The sequence below is a fragment of the Schistocerca cancellata genome, chromosome 1 (assembly GCF_023864275.1).
Source record: "Schistocerca cancellata isolate TAMUIC-IGC-003103 chromosome 1, iqSchCanc2.1, whole genome shotgun sequence".
In the NCBI taxonomy this organism is placed as follows: domain Eukaryota; kingdom Metazoa; phylum Arthropoda; class Insecta; order Orthoptera; family Acrididae; genus Schistocerca; species Schistocerca cancellata.
In genome coordinates this window covers 208,456,311-208,475,573 of record NC_064626.1, presented here as the reverse complement: position 1 = coordinate 208,475,573, position 19,263 = coordinate 208,456,311, and the positions used below count along the sequence as shown (strand labels likewise).

The following is a 19,263-nucleotide window of genomic DNA, read 5'->3' as shown; positions in this document are numbered from 1 at the left end:
TGGAAGAAGAATCCTAAAGCATTCTACGTATCTTTAGCAGTTTCTTCGTAGTTGTGCAATGAATATCAGTTTTTTTCAAATGGAGCAGGAATGATTGTAACAAAGTAGCTAGCAGGATGGCAATAAAATGAACTTGTGATTGCGTTTATAACTGGGAAGATGACTGCGTCACGCTGTTCTCCTTGTCGGTGTTCGAAACCCATCTATACATAGTGGAGGAATATGGTGAGCCGTGTGGTTCAGACACAGTCCTGTCAATGGTGGCGAGTTTCATCCAGCCCCGGACAGCACCGCTCTAGCCTGCATGAACAACATGACAACGTAGTATGGTTTTGTAGCATTTGGAAATTTCCTTCTGTTCGTGGTCAAACCGCGAAAACATTTTTGTATCTGATTGTGGGTTTTGTAGCCGTTTTCCGATACTCACAAGCGGACCAAGCCTAATCGTCATCAATTTCGTTCAAATTTATGGTATATCAAGGACTTTGCCAGAATGGAATGTGAACGAGGTGAGAGCTCGAAATGGAAAAGTATGTAGAGGAAATAGCATTTTGGGGGGGCGGGTCGGGTGTGGTATTCGCCATTTCATTTGTGTTAGCGAAGGTTCCAGGCAGCGGTTGTTGCGGAAAGAGAAATGCCTAGACCCTATGAGGAAACTAATTTCATTTTTTACGTTACTTATACGTTACTTACATTGCAAACGAACCAAAATAATGCTAAGTATATTGTATTTATTAATGGTTTTACAAGAGGCACGAAAAGGAATGTATCTTGAGTAGGCCTCAAGAAACTGAATGACTGCACAAGAGATGGGAACGTCATCACATCAAAATCTGTTTAACTTGCAGCAACCAAAAATTTTTTGGCTGATGTGATGAGATCCTATTTGCAGGAGAACAAATTTATTGTGTTACTTGTCTCGAAGCGAGGACAAACAAATCCACAAAAATAAGATCTTTCAAGATGAAGGATTGCCGTCTTGGCGCATTTCTTCCCCAAATGCGTTCCCGTAGCGGAACCCTGCGCTTATTTCTTCTTATCGTCGGATGAAGAACATGACCATAAAGCTTCAAGACTGCTCTTAAGGAGAGAAGAAAAAGGTAAAATCCCGAGAAGACCGCTTCAGAATAAAGTCCATTCTAAATTACTTGCTACCTTAGTCACTAACTGGCGAAACGAAACTTTGCTCCGGAACTGTGCGAGCATAAAGAGAGCCTTTCATCAATGTAAACCAAGCTAATTTTTTTAGAGAAGCTTTCAGTGAACTATATAACTAAAAATCCGGCGTTTTTAACGTGTGCAAGATGCTGAAGAAATTAACTACTTCGTATTTTTACGACGAATATCACCCCAGAACGTGGAAATCATTAACTGAAAAATAATAAAATTGTGCGGTTTTATACATGAAGTTGTTTCCATTTTTTAATCCCTTCCTGGATATTCATTTTCAATTCTCAAGTTTCTTTTGGCTTTTCTAATCGTGCTTTTTATGCACATATAATAAAGACAATATATTTAGCATTATTTCGGCTTATCTGCAGTGCGGTTCTAGGCACTTCAGTCTGGAACCGCGCGGCCGCTACGGTCGCAGGTTCGAATCCTGCCTCGGGCATGGATGTGTGTGATGTCCTTAGGTTAGTTAGGTTCAAGTAGTTCTAAATTCTAGGGGACTGATGACCTCAGATGTGAAGTCCCATAGTGCTCCGAGCCATTTGAACCATTTTAATATCTGCAGTGTAACGTAAAGACTGAAAAAATGTTTCCGCATAGGGACTCTACCGAACGTTCCTCGTTACCTACTCTCCGCTGCGCCAGCTGCTACCTGGAATCTACTGCCACAAGCAGCTCATGCCCTCATTTTTTTTCTAAACGCTTGGCCATCTGGAGTTCCCTCTTCCGTCACGCAATCCTGGCCAAGCAGCCGTGGTGTTGCATCGACTAGTACGGCAGCACAGTTTCACAGGGCGGCCTCGCTTCCCTGCATCTCCTAGCGTGATGCCTGTTCGTCAACAAGCTGCGCAATCGCTTCCGCGCTTGTCCGCGCGGTCACACTAGACTTTCGAAATAACGCCCGACAGGTAAGGCGGCGAGCTGCTTCGCTGGAAATGTTGAGTGTACCAAAACTTGAGTATTCACAACAACTTTCACAAAATGTCCATAGGGGTTACAGAACAACAAAAACAAGGAAACAGTATGAGACAAGATACCTGTTCGATAGTCTAAGTACACACGTGGCGAACCGGCAAGTATCATTTTCTTTCGCATTTAGCCCTTAATTTGGATTCCTCTCCGAATTATAGGGAAGTAGTAGCTGTGTAAAGTGTGATTACGTTCACTTGTGACATAAATTAAGACCATCAGTAGCTTTGGTAGTTCGTATGTTCGTTCATGATTCACTGACCCCTGTAAGACTTTAAAATTTTAGCTCTCAGAAAAATATTTTTCTCGTGCATTTTTAATACCCCTCTCCTAAAATACATACGCTGAAGGATAAGACTTCAGAATGACTCCAACCTGGGTCACAGGCAAGGGATTGACTTTCCTTACAGGTTTGGCTTGAATAAGCGGCTTTCCGTCCTAAGCATTCACACAGTTTATGAACAGGAGCGGCTCCGAGTGAACTATCTTGCTGCAACGATCTGTGACTTCCTTACCGTAAGAATCCACCACTTCATAGGAGTTCGCCGGGTTGGATAACTTGATAGAAATTTCGCAGAAGCAGAGAGGGGAAGGAGCGATATGTATTTGCTTTGAAAAACTTGATGACAGGTTGTGTTCAATATTAAAACCTTCAAAACTATCACTGTTATATTTCCTAGGAGGAAGTTATGTTTTGTGACGGCTCCCAAACCCAAGGTCCTCGGCGGTACTTTTGGGGCAGCCATCACAAATTGTATAAAGCGTGGGTAGTGACCAGGATGTAGCTATGTCTGTTGGCCGAAAAATGACAAGAATTGCGCCAGCTAAAATGAAGAGATAACTTATCTTTATTTCTGACGCAACGTGCACAAGCAATACAAGTCGAAGTAATATCCAAGAGTAATCCGTGTACTGAGCCTAGTCGAATACAATAGCAAATATCACACAGCAATGGCTCCGCTATAAACTCCACGAAAGGCTAGCAGTGGACAATCGACAATAGACTGTCCGTCTCGGGGCCAGCGCTCCTCCTCATATGCAAAAGACAGAGGGCGCTGCGGACCCGAACTCAGCCATGGCGCGACCTCTTCCGTCGGCGGTAACGCCCTGAGACGCCGACGGCCGCGACAGGAACTGTGGCCAGCGATGTCACGGTCAGGGCGCGCGTGCGCGAGTTGGTTGGTTCCGTGGATACAACATTATGTGCAGGGAATTTGTTTATATCTACCATGGGCGCTGATAGCCAGGCCGTCAATGGTCTTTAAACTTTCAGTGGATGAACGGGGTAGCATCCCAACTTTTCCGATCCTGAAAATAAGTGAACTAGGTCGTCGATAAATGTACGTACAACATACAGTGATAAGCCAAAACATTATGACCGCTGCCCACCTCAACGTTGGTTGCCGCCTGGTGGCGTTACGGTGACGCGACAACCAAAGTATGTAGCAGGCACGGGCCGGGGATCACCTAGGGAGTATATGGGCTGGAGAGAAATTCTTTGAGGTAAGCCTCTTTGACAAACGGCAGATTATTATTACGAAGAGCCGGTGAATCAGTATCTCTAACATGAATCTGGCCGAATGTTCATGTCTTGAACATCTACGGAAAGAGGTAGGACAGTGAAACTACCACTAGGCACTAAGTGGTTGGACGCCCACGACTCTTCACAGAACGTGGGGTTCGGAGGATTGCCTGCTCTGTGAAGTAGGAAAGACGGTGATCTGTGGCATTTCTGCCGAAAACACATAATGCTAGACCACGCATAAGTGTTTTGGAGCACACCGTTCACCGTACGTTATTGAACATGGATCTCCGCAGGAGACCATGCTTAGTGTTCACATGTTGACCTAACGATATCGTCAATTACGGTTGCAGTGTGCACGGGACCACCGGAATTCGAGCGTCGATCAATGAAATATGTGAGCTCTTCGGGTGAATCACATTTTTGCTACACTAGGTCGATGATCGTCTCTTCAAACGCCCTCGTCGAGAACGGCGGCTCGAAAGTGCAGCGCTCCACGGATGCATACTGGCGGGAGCAGTATTTTTCTATGGAAGCATTCTCCTGTGCTTGCATGGAATCTGTGGTAACAATCTGAGACACGCTGATAGCTGTGAGTCACCTGAATCCCTTCCTGCTTGATATCTTCCCCAACGGCGATGCCATCTTTCAGCAGAGTAATTGTTCGTGTCTCAGACAGAAACGTGCAACAGTGATTTGACGAGCATTATGGTGAACTCACGATGTCTCGGCGACCAAATTCGTCTGATGTAAATCCTATGGAACCAACTGGGTCGCTATCGCCATCACCGCGTACGCAAAACAGCGGCCGTTATTTACGCGAATTACATGACGTGTGCGTAGACATCTAATGCCACATACCTCCGCAACTCTTATCGGAAAACTGTCGGATAGTATGCATTATCAGTGATGTATTTCGTTCCAAAGACGGACAAACAAGCTATTAGGCAGGCGGCCATAACGTTTGGGTGCATCAATGTAAACTGAACAACTTAAGCCGATAGAATAAAAACTTATACGACTATTCTGGATGTACCGTAAATAGTGAGGTAAATACCCAATAAAACGATACTAACATCTCTTTAATGTGCTAGTTAGATGCAAAAAAAAGGTAATACTGTCGGTACTAACTTACGACGTCAAAGATCACATGTGGGAGACAGAACTCTGGAGCATCTTACGGAAGAAACGCCAGGAATTCTGAGACTACTAAAAACGCTACTGCAACGAAGAAGGAAGACAGATGTGATCTGCGCAAAAGAACTTTTTTGTGGAGTAAATGTGACCTTCAGCACTATAGAAGTAGTGCTAACCAAAAATAGCTTCCTAACATATTCAAACTGCGTACCGGACCGGGATCCTAACTCGGGACCTTTACCTTTCGTGAGCATATGCTTTACCGACTAGCTACCCTAGCAGTATTCACAACCCGTCCCCAACTGCGGCAGGACCTCGTCTCCTACCTTCCACACTTCACAGAACGTAGGAGATTAAGTACTGCCGGAGTTGTGTGGACGGCTAATGAGTCCTGCTTAGGTAGCCCAGTCGGTAAAGCACTTGCTCTGAAAGGTAAAGGTCCCGAGTTCGACTGCCGGTCCAGCATACCGTTTTCATCTGGCTGCAAGTTTCATTTCAGCACACACTCCGCTTCACAGCAAAAATTTCATTCTGCGAACAAAAACAATATTTGTTTTTTAACTCTTCTGGCTTTCCCGGCCATATCTTGACATGTGGAATAATCGGGTCTACTGCCGGATGTTTGTGTCGCTCTTTCACAATATTTCGGCCACGTAACCCGTTGCCTTCTTCAGATGCTACCTGAGACTGCCGTGTTGGAGGATCTTGTCCATACTGGGCAACGAGTTACGTGGTCCAAATATTGTGCCAGTGCGACACAAACATCCAGCAGTAGACCCGATTATTCCATATGTCAATATTTGTTTTGTCAGCGACCAGCCTTGTTATGTGTGAGGGGCGTAATCTTACACGAAACGGAGTGCCACCGAGAGAAAGTGAGTCCAGAGAAAGCGAAATGCATGGTCGTTGAAAGACCGAGAGCCATGAAGACTCGAGAAGGCGGCTGTTTGAATGTCAGCCACGCACGCTCAGGCATCGAGGTGCGTATTCCAGTTGCCCATTCGAACCGTCTTCAGTTAATGGCAGTATTTATATGCATCCAAGCTTGTGAAATGCCACGGTGGCGCGTTTCGCAATGATCCCACACACAAGTAAGCAGAACGCACAGAACCTCTCATGGTCCACACACGCTGCACTTTGAAATTACGTTCGCCAATGAAATGCGCTATTGTAAGGCAGTCTGCGAAATTTCATATTAACTGTTTATAGACTCCACTGCCACAAAAGAAAGGAAAACGAATTGGTCCCTTAAGAGTGCGAAAAGACCCATATTTTTTGAAGGGACGGACAACTATGGGCAAGGAAACTGCAAATACGAAAAATACTAACTGGGTCCATAGTTACACATTTTTTACATGACCATCTAGTTTGCAACTTAGTTTTTGGTTTTTTATACCATTGCTCAGTTTTGGCATTAGGCCGTTTTTAGGTATCGCGCACCTAAATAAATTTTCTCTCCTGTATGACCAATATACTGCTCTCTTGCAAGTTTAGGTCGTAAATTACGTCTATAGGCTTGTACTTCCGAGTGCCGATCAAATGGCATCTGCAGTCATACTATCAAATTTCTATAGGTACCTAAAAGTGGCCCAAGGTCCAAATCGCACAACAGGACGAAAACAAAAACAAACTGACAGTTTTAAGTGGGTTGAAATCTAACAAATATTCTTTTTAATTCGTGGTCCACTGTTTTAAACATGTTCATGGGTTTGTGTGGAATAAGATGAAGTATCTCGATGTAATATCTTGTATCTTAGTCTATGAAGTTTTATTACTACACTGAATGCTATTACATAGTGGTATGTTCCGTTTATGTTATGACGGATTTCTGTACTGTATGGTAAAGAACACCAGGAGGTTCCGAGATTAATGCAGTATCCGACGAACGAATCAAAAATATACTACCCCATTATTGTTAGACAATATGACAAAAGTTCGGATTGGGCGCACACGTTACTCGAACCATTATCGGTGACTATTTGTTCTTCAACTTTCTGGCTAAATACTGAAAATTTTTCCATCACCCGATTTCGAACCAGCTACTTTCCCAACAAGAGTCACTGCATTGTACCTTATGAACCTCCTGTAACAGATAGGCAAGTCGATCAAGAGATGTAAATGAAAGGAATAAATTAAACTAGAAGAGTAACGCTTGTGAAAATTACGGAGGGGTGCTGAAAAGTAATGCTACCGAATTTTGTGAAAAATTAAAACTTTTTAAATGAAACAAACGTCATTGCATTACTACTAGGTTCTTCGTGTCTACATATGTGTAACCCTCTGCAGCAAGAGGTGCCCCAAATTGTGGCTGTAGCATGGTGGTGCGTAGCTCAACTGAGGGGTACGAGACGAAGTGTGCTATAATCGCTTCGAATTTTTATGAGTTCGTCCACACACATGGAGCATCCTCCCTCTCTGAATGAGAATGTCCGAACCCTACAGGATCGCTGCGACATCTGCAACAATCCGACGTCTTAGGTTCACTGTCGTCGACTATTCTCCACAGTTCCGTTTTGGCCCCATACGATTTACATCTGTTTCCAAAACTTCAAGAACACCGTCCAGGATTTGACTTTGATAGTGATGAAGTGATGCAAGCATAAGTGAGGTTGTGACTGTCAACAAAGTCACATTCTGGAGTGGTGGTATCAACAAACCGGTCTCTCGATGGGAGAAAGAGGTTCGTTGCCTCCGACCTGAGAAATAAATCTATACTTTAAGAATAAAGATGTAGAATGTTAATAACGTTGGTTTTATTTGAGTAAGTTTTCACACAAATTTGGAGGCATTACTTTAGCACATCCTCGTATATATAAAGATCTTGGTACGGCCTACAATCCATTTCTTAACATTTATCTGCAGTGTCAGATTTCCCTTTCATGCCTTTTATAAAATACAGTATACTGATTATTTTTTTCGGTTTATTTGTAGTGTAAGCAACTTGAAAATTAAAAATAAACGTTTCCCTTTAGGAAATCGATCCCGCGACCCTCTTATTAAACGTCTGTATTCTTTCTACTGCGCCAACTGCTCTTTGGAAACCATGTTAACATAAATAGGCCATGAACGGCCCAAACCGTGCCAATAACGCTATTTTTCTCTCAAAGCTTGGCCGTGTGGAGCTCACATTCTCACCACTTTCATTTTTGGTCAAGCCCTGCACTATGCGATAAATCTGGACGAAATCTGATGAATAGGCGCGTCCAGTTCGTAGTGGTTGTGCTCTCTGTAGCGCTCGTAGCGCTCCATTGCAGGCTCCAAAGTCATGGTAGCGCCCAACATGTATTCAGCAGGTTGAAGCGTATCCAAGAACACCATATAGCTGATAGCCCAGCACACAGCGACGTTCTTCACGTGTCATAGAAGTCTTGTTATTTCTGGGTGGAGGAAGCTGACGTAATGGTGTGCATGCGAGCATATACGAGGTGCATTCAAGTTCTAAGGCCTCCGATTTTTTTTCTAATTAACTACTCACCCGAAATCGATGAAACTGGCGTTCTGCTCGACGTAATCGCCCTGCAGAAGTACACATTTTTCACAACGCTGACGCCATGTTTCCATGGCATCGGCGAAAGCTTCTTTAGGAGTGTTTTGACCACTGGAAAATCGCTGAGGCAATAGCAGCACGGCTGGTGAATGTGCGGCCACGGAGAGTGTCTTTCATTGTTGGAAAAAGCCAAAAGTCACTAGGAGCCAGGTCAGGTGAGTAGGAAGCATGAGGAATCACTTCAAAGTTGTTATCACGAAGAAACTGTTACGTAACGTTAGCTCGATGTGCGGGTGCGTTGCTTGGTGAAACAGCACACGCGCAGCCCTTCCCGGACGTTTTTGTTGCAGTGCAGGAAGGAATTTGTTCTTCAAAACATTTTCGTAGGATGCACCTGTTACCGTAGTGCCCTTTGGAACGCAATGGGTAAGGATTACGCCCTCACTGTCCCAGAACATGGACACCATTTTTTCAGCACTGGCGGTTACCCGAAATTTTTTTGGTGGCGGTGAATGTGTGTGCTTCCATTGAGCTGGCTGGCGCTTTGTTTCTGGATTGAAAAATGGCATCCACGTCTCATCCATTGTCACAACCGGCGAAAATAAAGTCCCATTCATGCTTTCGTTGCGCGTCAACATTGCTCGGCAACATTGCTCGGCAACATTGCTCGGCAACATTGCTCGGCAACATTGCTCGGCAACATTGCTCGGCAACATTGCTCGGCAACATTGCTCGGCAACATTGCTCGGCAACATTGCTCGGCAACATTGCTCGGCAACATTGCTCGGCAACATGCCACACGGGCAGCCGAGTGGTCGTCCATCAGCATTCGTGGCACCCACCTGGATGACACTTTTCGCATTTTCAGGTCGTCATTCAGGATTGTGTGCACAGAACCCACAGAAATGCCAACTCTGGGGGCTATCTGTTCAACAGTCATTCGGCGATTCCCCAAAACAATTCTCTCCACTTTCTCGATCATGTCGTCAGACCGGCTTGTGCGAGCCCGAGGTTGTTTCGGTTTGTTGTCACACGATGTTCTGCCTAAATTAAACTGTCGCACCCACGAACGCACTTTCGACCCATCCATAACTCCATCACCACATGTCTCCAACTGTCGATGAATTTCAATTGGTTTCACACCACGCAAATTCAGAAAACGAATGATTGCACGCTGTTGAAGTAAGGAAAACGTCGCCATTTTAAGTATTTAAAACAGTTCTCATTCTCGCCGCTAGCGGTAAAATTCCATCTGCCGTACGGTGCTGTCATCTCTGGGACGTATTGACAATGAACGCGGCCTCATTTTAAAACAATGCACATGTTTCTATCTCTTTCCAGTCCGGAGAAAAAAAATCGGAGGTCTTAGAACTTGAATGCACCTCGTAAGTCTAAGGCAGACCGCATCGAACCGAAGACGCCGACTGGTCCACAGCAACCAATAAAGTGGGCGACGCTGTAGGGCATTCTGCGGCCGTCATTTATTGTTGTGATCACAGCCCTCTTATGCAATGGTCACACACACACGGCTATACGTGTTCTGTGCCAGCCATGGCTCACCACGAGGCCCAATTCTCTGTGACAAGTGTTACGTTCGAACCCTCTCACACGCTGATGTTTCAACCTGTGATGTCGATGAGACGTACTGTAACTTCCTTGCCTGTCTTCGCTTCTATTTATTAGGTGACTCAATTGGTAGAGTGTCACCATATCGTATTTTTTATATACTCTGCACCGTTCCTTCTGAACTTTATAATTATCACCAAAGTTATCGTTGCTGAGCACTTCAATACGTTCCACAAATGAGTACCAATTCTTGCAATTATCTCTTTCAAAGAAGCAAAGCTTTTCACCCATGTGGAAAGGAAGTTCGGATTCAGTGTCTAGTCAACATTAGCGACAAACTTTTAGGAAGGATATATAAGGAAACAGTGTTCTTCTCTAAGTAATTATGTCGGCAACCTAAGCGATTTAGGAAGCCTCGATCCTCGGGAACGCGAATCATGTCGGCAACCATAAGCGGTTTAGGGAATCCTGACCCTTGGGAACACAAATCCACTGTTCTAAAGTGCGCCATCTCGCTTGGTCTTTTCACTCGGTATATATAAGTTAGAAATAAATGCCTTATGAAAGCATTACTAGTCTAACACCTCATTTTTTTTTTTATCACCTGCCTTCCTTCACAAATCGAGTCACCCCATGAAGTGCATGCAGAGCTAGTGGCAGGGGAGGCAGTAAAGCTACAAAATCACACTACGCAGGACTTTTCGTACATCTACAAATACTGCTAGAGGCGACCGTGGACGCTAAGAATCGGAAGGAGCGCTGGTGATTTATTCAGGAACCCTTCACACGGACCAACCGAGCGATCGACAAATTTAACGTGTGTAGGCGCTTTGGCCAACCGACCGACGAGCTTTTTTTTTTCGAGCGGTCGGTTGGGTACGAGAACTAGTGTTGACCGCCCCGCCTCCCCCCGGGAAAAGTTAATCTTTCGTCATAAGCGCTGAGTATAGGCGCTCGGGGCGTGTCAAGGCTCCATACTGAATTAATTGGTCGGTTGGCGTGCGTGCGGCCCAACGAACCGACAAAACCAACAAGCTTACACGGCAATGCATTTTCATATACATGAAGATAGTAACTTTCTCGAATGAACAGATATCATTGATGACCGTGCAGCTTCTCTAGAATAAATGATAATTAATTAAAACCCTCAGCTACAGACAGGTGGTGTTGATATACCTCGATGGGGACAGCTGAAAATGTGGCCCGACCGGGAATCAAACCCGGGATCTCCTTACATGGCAGACGCTCTATCCATCCGAGCCACCGAGGACATGGCAGCTGAGTGTTTCAATTACTATCTTCATAGATATATTTAAAGGCTACCCAGCCACTGACCGTATGTGCGAATGCGCACAAGTTGCCCGAACTCTTACGGGAATCGCCAAAGTGTGCGCGAGTAATGAGTGGATGGGCAAATATCTGTTAGGTACATTACATATGTAGAATTGTGGACAGTTGGGAATGTGGGTCTCACGGGAAGCGTGCAAGGGATAAGTCCCTGCAGTCGCGCAATTCATCTGTGTCCTCGGTGGCTCAGATGGATAGAGCGTCTGTCATGTAAGCAGGAGATCCCGGATTCGATTCCCGGTCGGGGCACACATTTTCAGGTGTCCCCATCGAGGTATATCAACACCTGTCGGCAGCTGAGGGTTTCAATTATCATTTGATGATTTTCAATCTGAAAAGCTTGCATTTACTGCAAAAGGCTGCCTCTGAAATCAGATTACGATTGGCACTCTAGCAAGGACTCTTGTCGGCATGCAGTGTTCTGCATCACAGACGAGGGCGATGCTCGTGCAGTTGGCTGATCCGTGCCGTTAATGCGGACGCAGCCGGAGTAAAAGTCTGCCCGAAACAATGGCCCATTTACACTAAAGGCGCATCGTTACGGGGCACCCGCTGTCTGGCAGCATCAGCACGACCGCCGCGAAGGACGACGGCTAGGCAGCGAAAGGGCGTCACCTTCTGGGTGGGCCTTCACACCGATTATCGACGCCTGACAGGCTGGCACGCCACTGGCTTCAGTAACCTACAGCGGCATTGACTTAATTTACAATACTAGGTGTTTGGGTTCCCTGCAACTGTTGAGAACATTCGAGGTCATCTCAACTGCCCATTGGCGTTTTGTTTATTAAGAGTGAGTCATTCCATTGGCGTTGCCATATACAACTGAATCTTTAACGCAGACGATTGGTGCAAGGGATTTGCAGTGGAAGTAATTTATTCCTGCCTTGCACTGGCAGATACGTGGAAATTTAGTAAAAAGGAGTGTGATAATCTCAGTGCATTTAAGGCACCGATAAGACAAAATTTCAGCCATATCTAAACTGATCAGATTCATTCATCCACAAATCACAATGTTGTAGGATTTATCATTGACAACGATCTCTAGCCCTACTCACGGTCCATGAGAACAGGCACCTGAATAGGTGGGTTACAATTGGACACCACGGAAAAAAGATTCCTGCTTCGAGACGCAGAATTTTTTCGAAATTCATTATCACTATTACACACAGGTTTTTTATCTTTTAATGAGGTCCACAATTTAATTCTGGTTAATTCAGCGGTCAGAGATGACCACGTTGACGCTATGTAATCATTTAAGAATATTTGCCAGCCGGACGGAGTGGCCAAGCGGTTCTATGCGCTACAGTCTGGAACCGCGCAACCGCTACGGTCACAGGTTCGAATCCTGCCTCGGGCATGGATGTGTGTGATGTCCTTTAGTTAGTTAGGTTTAAGTAGATCTAAGTTCTAGGGGTTTATGACCTCAGAAGTTAAGTCCCACAGTGCTCAGAGCCATTTGAACCAATATTTGCCATCTATTATTTTTTCCCTGCCCGAGAACTTTTCAAATACGTGTAAATACGGCAACTATTTGCATGCAGCTGTTTCTATAAACCAGATGGTGTCCCTGATGAAATCTAGTAATCAGGTTGGTGAAGAGCTATTCATAAATATTGAATGACAGAAGTTCTTCTAGTGAGTATTTTATTAGGGACTCCTCGAAGGTAATCACTCCTTTTGCATTATAAGTGAGAATTTCACGATGCAATACCTGTAACCTCGAAGTAAGAATATTTCAGATGCGACAGAACACTGAAGTTCACTTTCATGCTTTTGAATCTTTAAAACTGAACTCTTGCCAGTGGAATTTTGAAGATTCAGATGCCTGTCCCACATAACATATGAACTGCATACAGCAACAGCCAGTGTAAATTCAAAACGTACTGATCATTCGGAACAACGATTTTTAAATTTATTCTGTAAGGGATGAATCTAAGTGGATCACATGTTACCTTTCGATTAGCCGGATATTCTACCGATATCTGCCACTTAATTGGATTTTGTGGCAAACAACGAAGCACATTGTCTTTGAGAACGGTCAGGTGTGCCTCTAACGTATGATCATACCGATATTTGTGTTACACCTGGGACCAGGGAGATGTTCGCAACAAACTTTTCTGCTGAAGCGTTTCTATAGAATGAATTAGTGGGCACATAAAAACCGCGTGACTACCTCCTACGGCAGCCTAAAGTAAAGACTCGCCTGTTGTACAGGAATTTCAAGTTACGCAATGTAGGGTAACTTCACTGACACACACACACACACACACACACACACACACACACACACACTGAATGCGGTGTTTTTCCCCGTCAGGATGTGATTTGACATTCTCTTCGTTTGTCATGCAGTTTCGTATTTTTTAAATGCATTATTCAGTGATAATCTCCAGCCACCTGTCCTATCCTCAAAGGTTTTGTGTTCTGTGTGTATTTGGGGCTACTGATTTTTATATTACTTCACAATTTCTATATCTTTCTGATACGATCGTTGGATGAATAATTATAACGGAGTTACTGCATGTAGGACAACTGAAGAGAATTCAAATAATTTTTCAGTTCGTTTTGGTTTACAAGAATGTAATTTCTCGATGTGCACGAGTCAATACAACACTTAATTTTCGTAAAGCGAGACGAACGGAAGAACGAAGTGTGAATTAAGCTGCCGTTTTTATACATTCGCCTGCTGTAACTACGTAGTCATAAGATAATGGCATACAAAGTGAAAACGGATTGTTGATGTACGTACATACATTTTCTCCATCCTCTCCGATTTACGTTTTCTGAAACTAGTTCAGGTGAATACTTGTCTAGTTACTTCATCACGAGCACGATAGATTTATACCTGCAGTTCTCTCCCACTGAGCTGTATGACACCCTGTCCACAGACAGAAGAACAGCGCGAATGAACTTGTTTGACAATAACACATGAAATATCTTTATCATGATCAAGCCAAATCATTTGTACTAAATACTGATCATAGTGCTCTTTAAAACTCTAAAGACACGCAGGAGAATAAATGCTGAAAAATCTGAAACAGCGGACGCACTAATGAGGTTTAGTATCTCAAGAACTCCTACTACAAAACTTTCAGGTCGTAATTATATTAATTCTCTTACGTATCAGATCCGAACACGCGGCGCAAACAAGAACCATACGCTATGTTTCCATCCGCGAAAGCACCAGAAACTGATTCTTGTGTTTACCGATGTGTAAAGTCTGAAGGTGTGCAGCGTTTGATTTTCATTCTACTAAATGTAGAAAATGTGGAGCAGCCTGTAGAAGCACGCTTTTGGTGTCTACTATGCTTATTACTAGCTTCCTTCGCTGAAAAAGCGGCCGGTATACTTCAATGCGTTGCAGTTGCGCGGTATGTATTACGAAATTGTCACGGAGCCCGGCAGCAGGTTTGACATTGTAAAGTCTGAAGTACTGCCTTGTGTCTAATTTGAAAAAAAAAAAAAAAAAAAAAAAAAAAAAAAAAAAAAAAAAAAAAAAAAAAGACTTCATTGACAGAACGATTATTGATGAAGCTAGGGTATCTAACAAAATAAAAACTCCGATCGAAATAGATCAGCATTGTGGGTTTAGTTTTGGCGAGAACCGGGACTGTTCCAAGCATATGTTTTTATTCATGCAGAAAACAGCTTTTCTCTGGCCCTTTTGAAGTTTCAAATACAAATAATATAGCATCGTATCATCCTGTATATTTAAATATTACAGGAAGTAGGCAGTAGGATACACACGGAGCCACTTTGTTTCCTTAATCTACGGAACAACTGGTATACTATATGTTCGAAGAACAGTGGCTATTTTCTTGTGGCAATCTTTTCATAATCAGTCTTATGAAGGTAACTTGATCTACATTGATACTCTGCAAATCACATTTAAGTGGCTGGCAGAGGGTTCATCGAACCATCATCACAATTCTCTATTATTCTCGTATAGCGCACGGAAAAAAACTAACTCATATCTTCCCGTGCGAGCTCTGATTTCCCTTACGTTACTGTGGTGATCGTTTCTCCCTATGTATGTCGGCGTCAACAAAATATTTTCGCATTCAGAGGGGAAAGCTGGTTCGAATCCTCCCTCGGGCATAGGTGTGTGTGTGTGTGTGTGTGTGTTTAGGATAGTTTAGGTTAAGTAGTGTGTAGGCTTAGGGACTGGTGACCTTAGCAGTTAAGTCCCGCGAGATTTCACACACATTTTTGGGAAAGCTGGTGATAGGAATTTTTTGAGAAGATTCCGTCGCAACGAAAAACGCCTTTGTTTTAATTATGTCCATCCCAAATTGTGTCATTTCAGTAACGCTCTGCCCTATTTCGCGATAACACAAATCGTGCTGCCCTTCTATGAACTTTTTCGATGTTTTCCGTCAATCCACTGTGGTAATGATCCCACACTGCGTAGCAGTATTCTAAAAGAAAGGACAAGCGTAGTGCAGGCAGTCTAGTAGATCTGTTACATTTACGCAGTATTTGGTTAACCTTCCCCACATTTTCTGTGCGTTCCTTCCAAATTTAGATGTTTGAAATTGTAATTCCTAGGTACTTAGTTGAATTTACGACATTTAGATTTGAACGATTTATCGTGTAACCTAAGTTTAACGGATTCCTTTTAGCACTCATGTGGATGACCTCACTTTTCGTTATTTAGCGTCAACTGCTAATTTTTGCACCATACAGATGTTCTTTCTAAATCTATTTTGCAATTTAGTTTTGATCTTCTGACGACTTTATTAGTCGATAAACGACAGCGTCATCTGCAAACAACGTAAGATAGTTGTTCAGATTGTTTCCCAGATCTGTTTGTATAGATAACGAACAGCAAAGGGTCTATAACACTACCTTGGGGAATGCCAGAAATCATTTGTTTTACTCGATGACTTCCTTCAATTACTAGGAACTGTGACATCTGACAGGAAAATTACGAATCCAGTCACATAATTGAGACCATATTCCATAAGCACGCAATTTCACTACAAACCGCTTGTGTGGCACAGTGTCAAAAGCCTAGTGGAAATCCAGTAATTCTGAATCAAATTGAAATCCCTTGTCAATGGCACAGACACATCGGGCATACTCTGGAATACGCAAAATACAGTTGCGCCAGGAACTGCTTAGATAATAGCTATCCATCCCGCATGTAATTGATCAGTCTTGTACAGCTACATTTTCACACGAATCGGGATAGTACGAAAGCAACCGTGTGGCAGTCGCAGCGACCCACCTGTACCGCAGTGCTTGACTGCTGTGGCTGCCGCCATGGCTGGCAGCAGCGCGGCTAGCATGAAAGCGACGAAGCGGGCCATGCTCCCTGGTGTGTGTTGTGGCTGGCGGCGAGACGTCGACTAACCGCTGTGGCTGCGCTGCGTTCTGCTGCCCCACTGGACTGGCTTCGGCCGGCCGCTACCTGCAGACTCACAGACACACACAACGCGCCGCCGGGGCCCGCTTTCACTCGCTCTAGCTGCGGCTATGCTGACCCCTCCAGCGCTACACCGACGCCGGCAGACACGGAAGTCCAGGCTCGCGGCTACGGCTGCTACTAGACTTTATAGCCCACCGTACGAGACGAGCGTGCAAACACACGGGCAAGGAGAGACTCTGACATGTAGTTCGTATAGATTATGATCCGCAAGGGCAGGGTTATTCAGGGACGCTAAAACAGCCCTATCGTCATCTATATGACATACGCTGCTGCATAAAGAACCCCGGCCGTCTCTGTGTGTTAAGGTCGCTACACACGCACCAATTTATCGACAGACCGACCAATTTCGTGGCAGTCTACACACGTCCCAACCGACAGCACTCAGCGATTACAGCGCCGCCCTATTGTTCTAATTAGCTCATCTTCAATTGGTTCAAATGGCTCTGAGCACTATGGGACTTAACATCTGAGGTCATCAGTCACGTAGAACTTAGAACTACTTAAACCTAACTAACTTAAGGACATGACACACATCCATGCCCGAGGCTGGATTCGAACCTGCGACCGTAGCACTCGCGCGGTTCCGGACTGAAGCACCTAGAACCGCTCGGCCACCACGGCCAGTTGCTCACCTTCAATTCATAGTGTTTAGGCCGATATTGTACTATCATATTTCTTCGTCAAAGTAGATATGTCAAATATTAATGTCAAAGAAATTTGATGGTGTAATGGGGAATTTAAGGAGATGGGACCTGAATAATCTGACTAAACCAGAGGTTGTACAGAGTTTCAGGGAGAGAATAAGGGAACAATTGAGAGGAATGGGGGAAGAAATACAGTAGAAGAAGAATGGGTAGCTCTGAGGGATGAAGTAGTGAAGGCAGCAGAGGATCAAGTAGGTAAAAAGACGATGGCTGGTAGAAATCCTTGGGTAACAGAAGAAATATTGAATTTAATTGATGAAAGGAGAAAATATAAAAAATGCAGTAAATGAAGCAGGCAAAAAGGAATACAAACGTCTCAAAAATGAGATCGACAGGAAGTGCAAAATGGCTAAGCAGGCATGGCTAGAGGATACATGTAAGGATATAGAGCCTTATCTCACTAGGGGTGAGATAGATACTGCCTACAGGATAATTAAAGAGACCTTCGGAGAAAAGAGAACCACTTGTATGAATATCAAGAGCTCAGATGCAAACCCAGTTCTAAGCAAAGAAGGGAAAGCAGAAAGGTACAAGGAGTATATAGAGGGTCTGTACAAGGGCGATGTACTTGAGGAGGTTATTATGGAAATGGAAGAGGATGTAGATGAAGGTGAGATGGGAGAGAGTGATACTGCGTGAAGAGTTTGACAGAGCACTGAAAGACCTAAGTCGAAACAAGGTCCCGGGAGTAGACAACATTCCATTGGAACTACTGATAGCCTTGGGAGAGCCAGCCCTGACAAAACGCTACCATCTGGTGACAAGATGTATGAGACAGGCGAAATACCCTCACAGTTCAAGAAGAATATAATAATTCCAATCCCAAAGCAAGCACCTGTTGACAGATTCTAAAATTACCGAACTACGAGTTTAATAAGCCACTGCTGCAAAATACTATCACGAATTCTATACAGACGAATGGAAAAACTGGTAGAAGCCGACCTCGGGGAAGATCAGTTTGGATTCCGTAGAAATGTTGGAACACGTGAGGCAATACTGACCCTACGACTTATCTTAGAAGAAAGATTAAGGAAAGATAAACCTACGTTTCTAGCATTTGTAGACTTAGAGAAAGCTTTTGACAATGTTGACTGGAATATTCTCTTTCAAATTCTGAAAGTGGCAGGGGTAAAATACAGGGAGCGAAAGGCTATTGACAATTTGTACAGAAACCAGATGGCATTTATAAGAGTCGAGGGACATGAAAGGGAAGCAGCGGTTGGGAAGGGAGTGAGACAGGGTTGTAGCCTCTCCCCAATGTTATTCAATCTGAATACTGAGCAAGCAGTGAAGGAAACAAAAGAAAAATTCGGAGTAGGTATTAAAATCCGGAGAGAAGAAATAAAAACTTTGAGGTTCGCCGATGACGTTGTAATTCTGCCAGAGACAGCAAAGGACATGGAAGAGCAGTTGAACGGAATGGATAGTCTCTTGAGAGGAGGATATAAGATGAACATCAACAAAAGCAAAACGAGGATAATGGAAAGTAGTCGAATTAAGTCGGGTGATGCTGAGGGAATTAGATTAGGAAATGAGACACTTAAAGTAGTAAAGGAGTTTTGCTATTTGGGGAGCAAAATAACTGATGATGGTCGAAGTAGAGAGGATATAAAATGTAGACTGGCAATGGCAAGGAAAGCGTTTCTGAAGAAGAGAAATTTGTTAACATCGAGTACAGATTTAAGTGTCAGGAAGTCGTTTCTGAAAGTATTTGTATGGAGTGTAGCCATGTATGGAAGTGAAACATGGACGATAAATAGTTTGGACAAGAAGAGAATAGAAGCTTTCGAAATGTGGTGCTACAGAAGAATGCTGAAGATTAGATGGGTAGATCACATAACTAGTGAGGAGGTATTGAATAGGATTGGGGAAAAGTTTGTGGCACAACTTGACTAGAAGAAGGGATCGGTTGGTAGGACATGTTCTGAGG

At 43.9% G+C, this 19,263-nt stretch overlaps 1 protein-coding gene across 1 annotated transcript in view; it reads right to left on the bottom strand.

Moving 5' to 3' along the window:
- LOC126169105 (NPC intracellular cholesterol transporter 2 homolog a) overlaps positions 1–16,554 on the bottom strand; it is a 69,233-nt gene extending 52,679 nt beyond the window's left edge. The window contains exon 1 of the mRNA XM_049920614.1: positions 16,429–16,554. Within this exon, the coding sequence (XP_049776571.1) occupies positions 16,429–16,510 (82 nt within the window). The 5' untranslated portion in view covers positions 16,511–16,554. The remainder of the gene's footprint in view (positions 1–16,428) is intronic.
- Between the last annotated feature and the right edge of the window lie 2,709 nt (positions 16,555–19,263).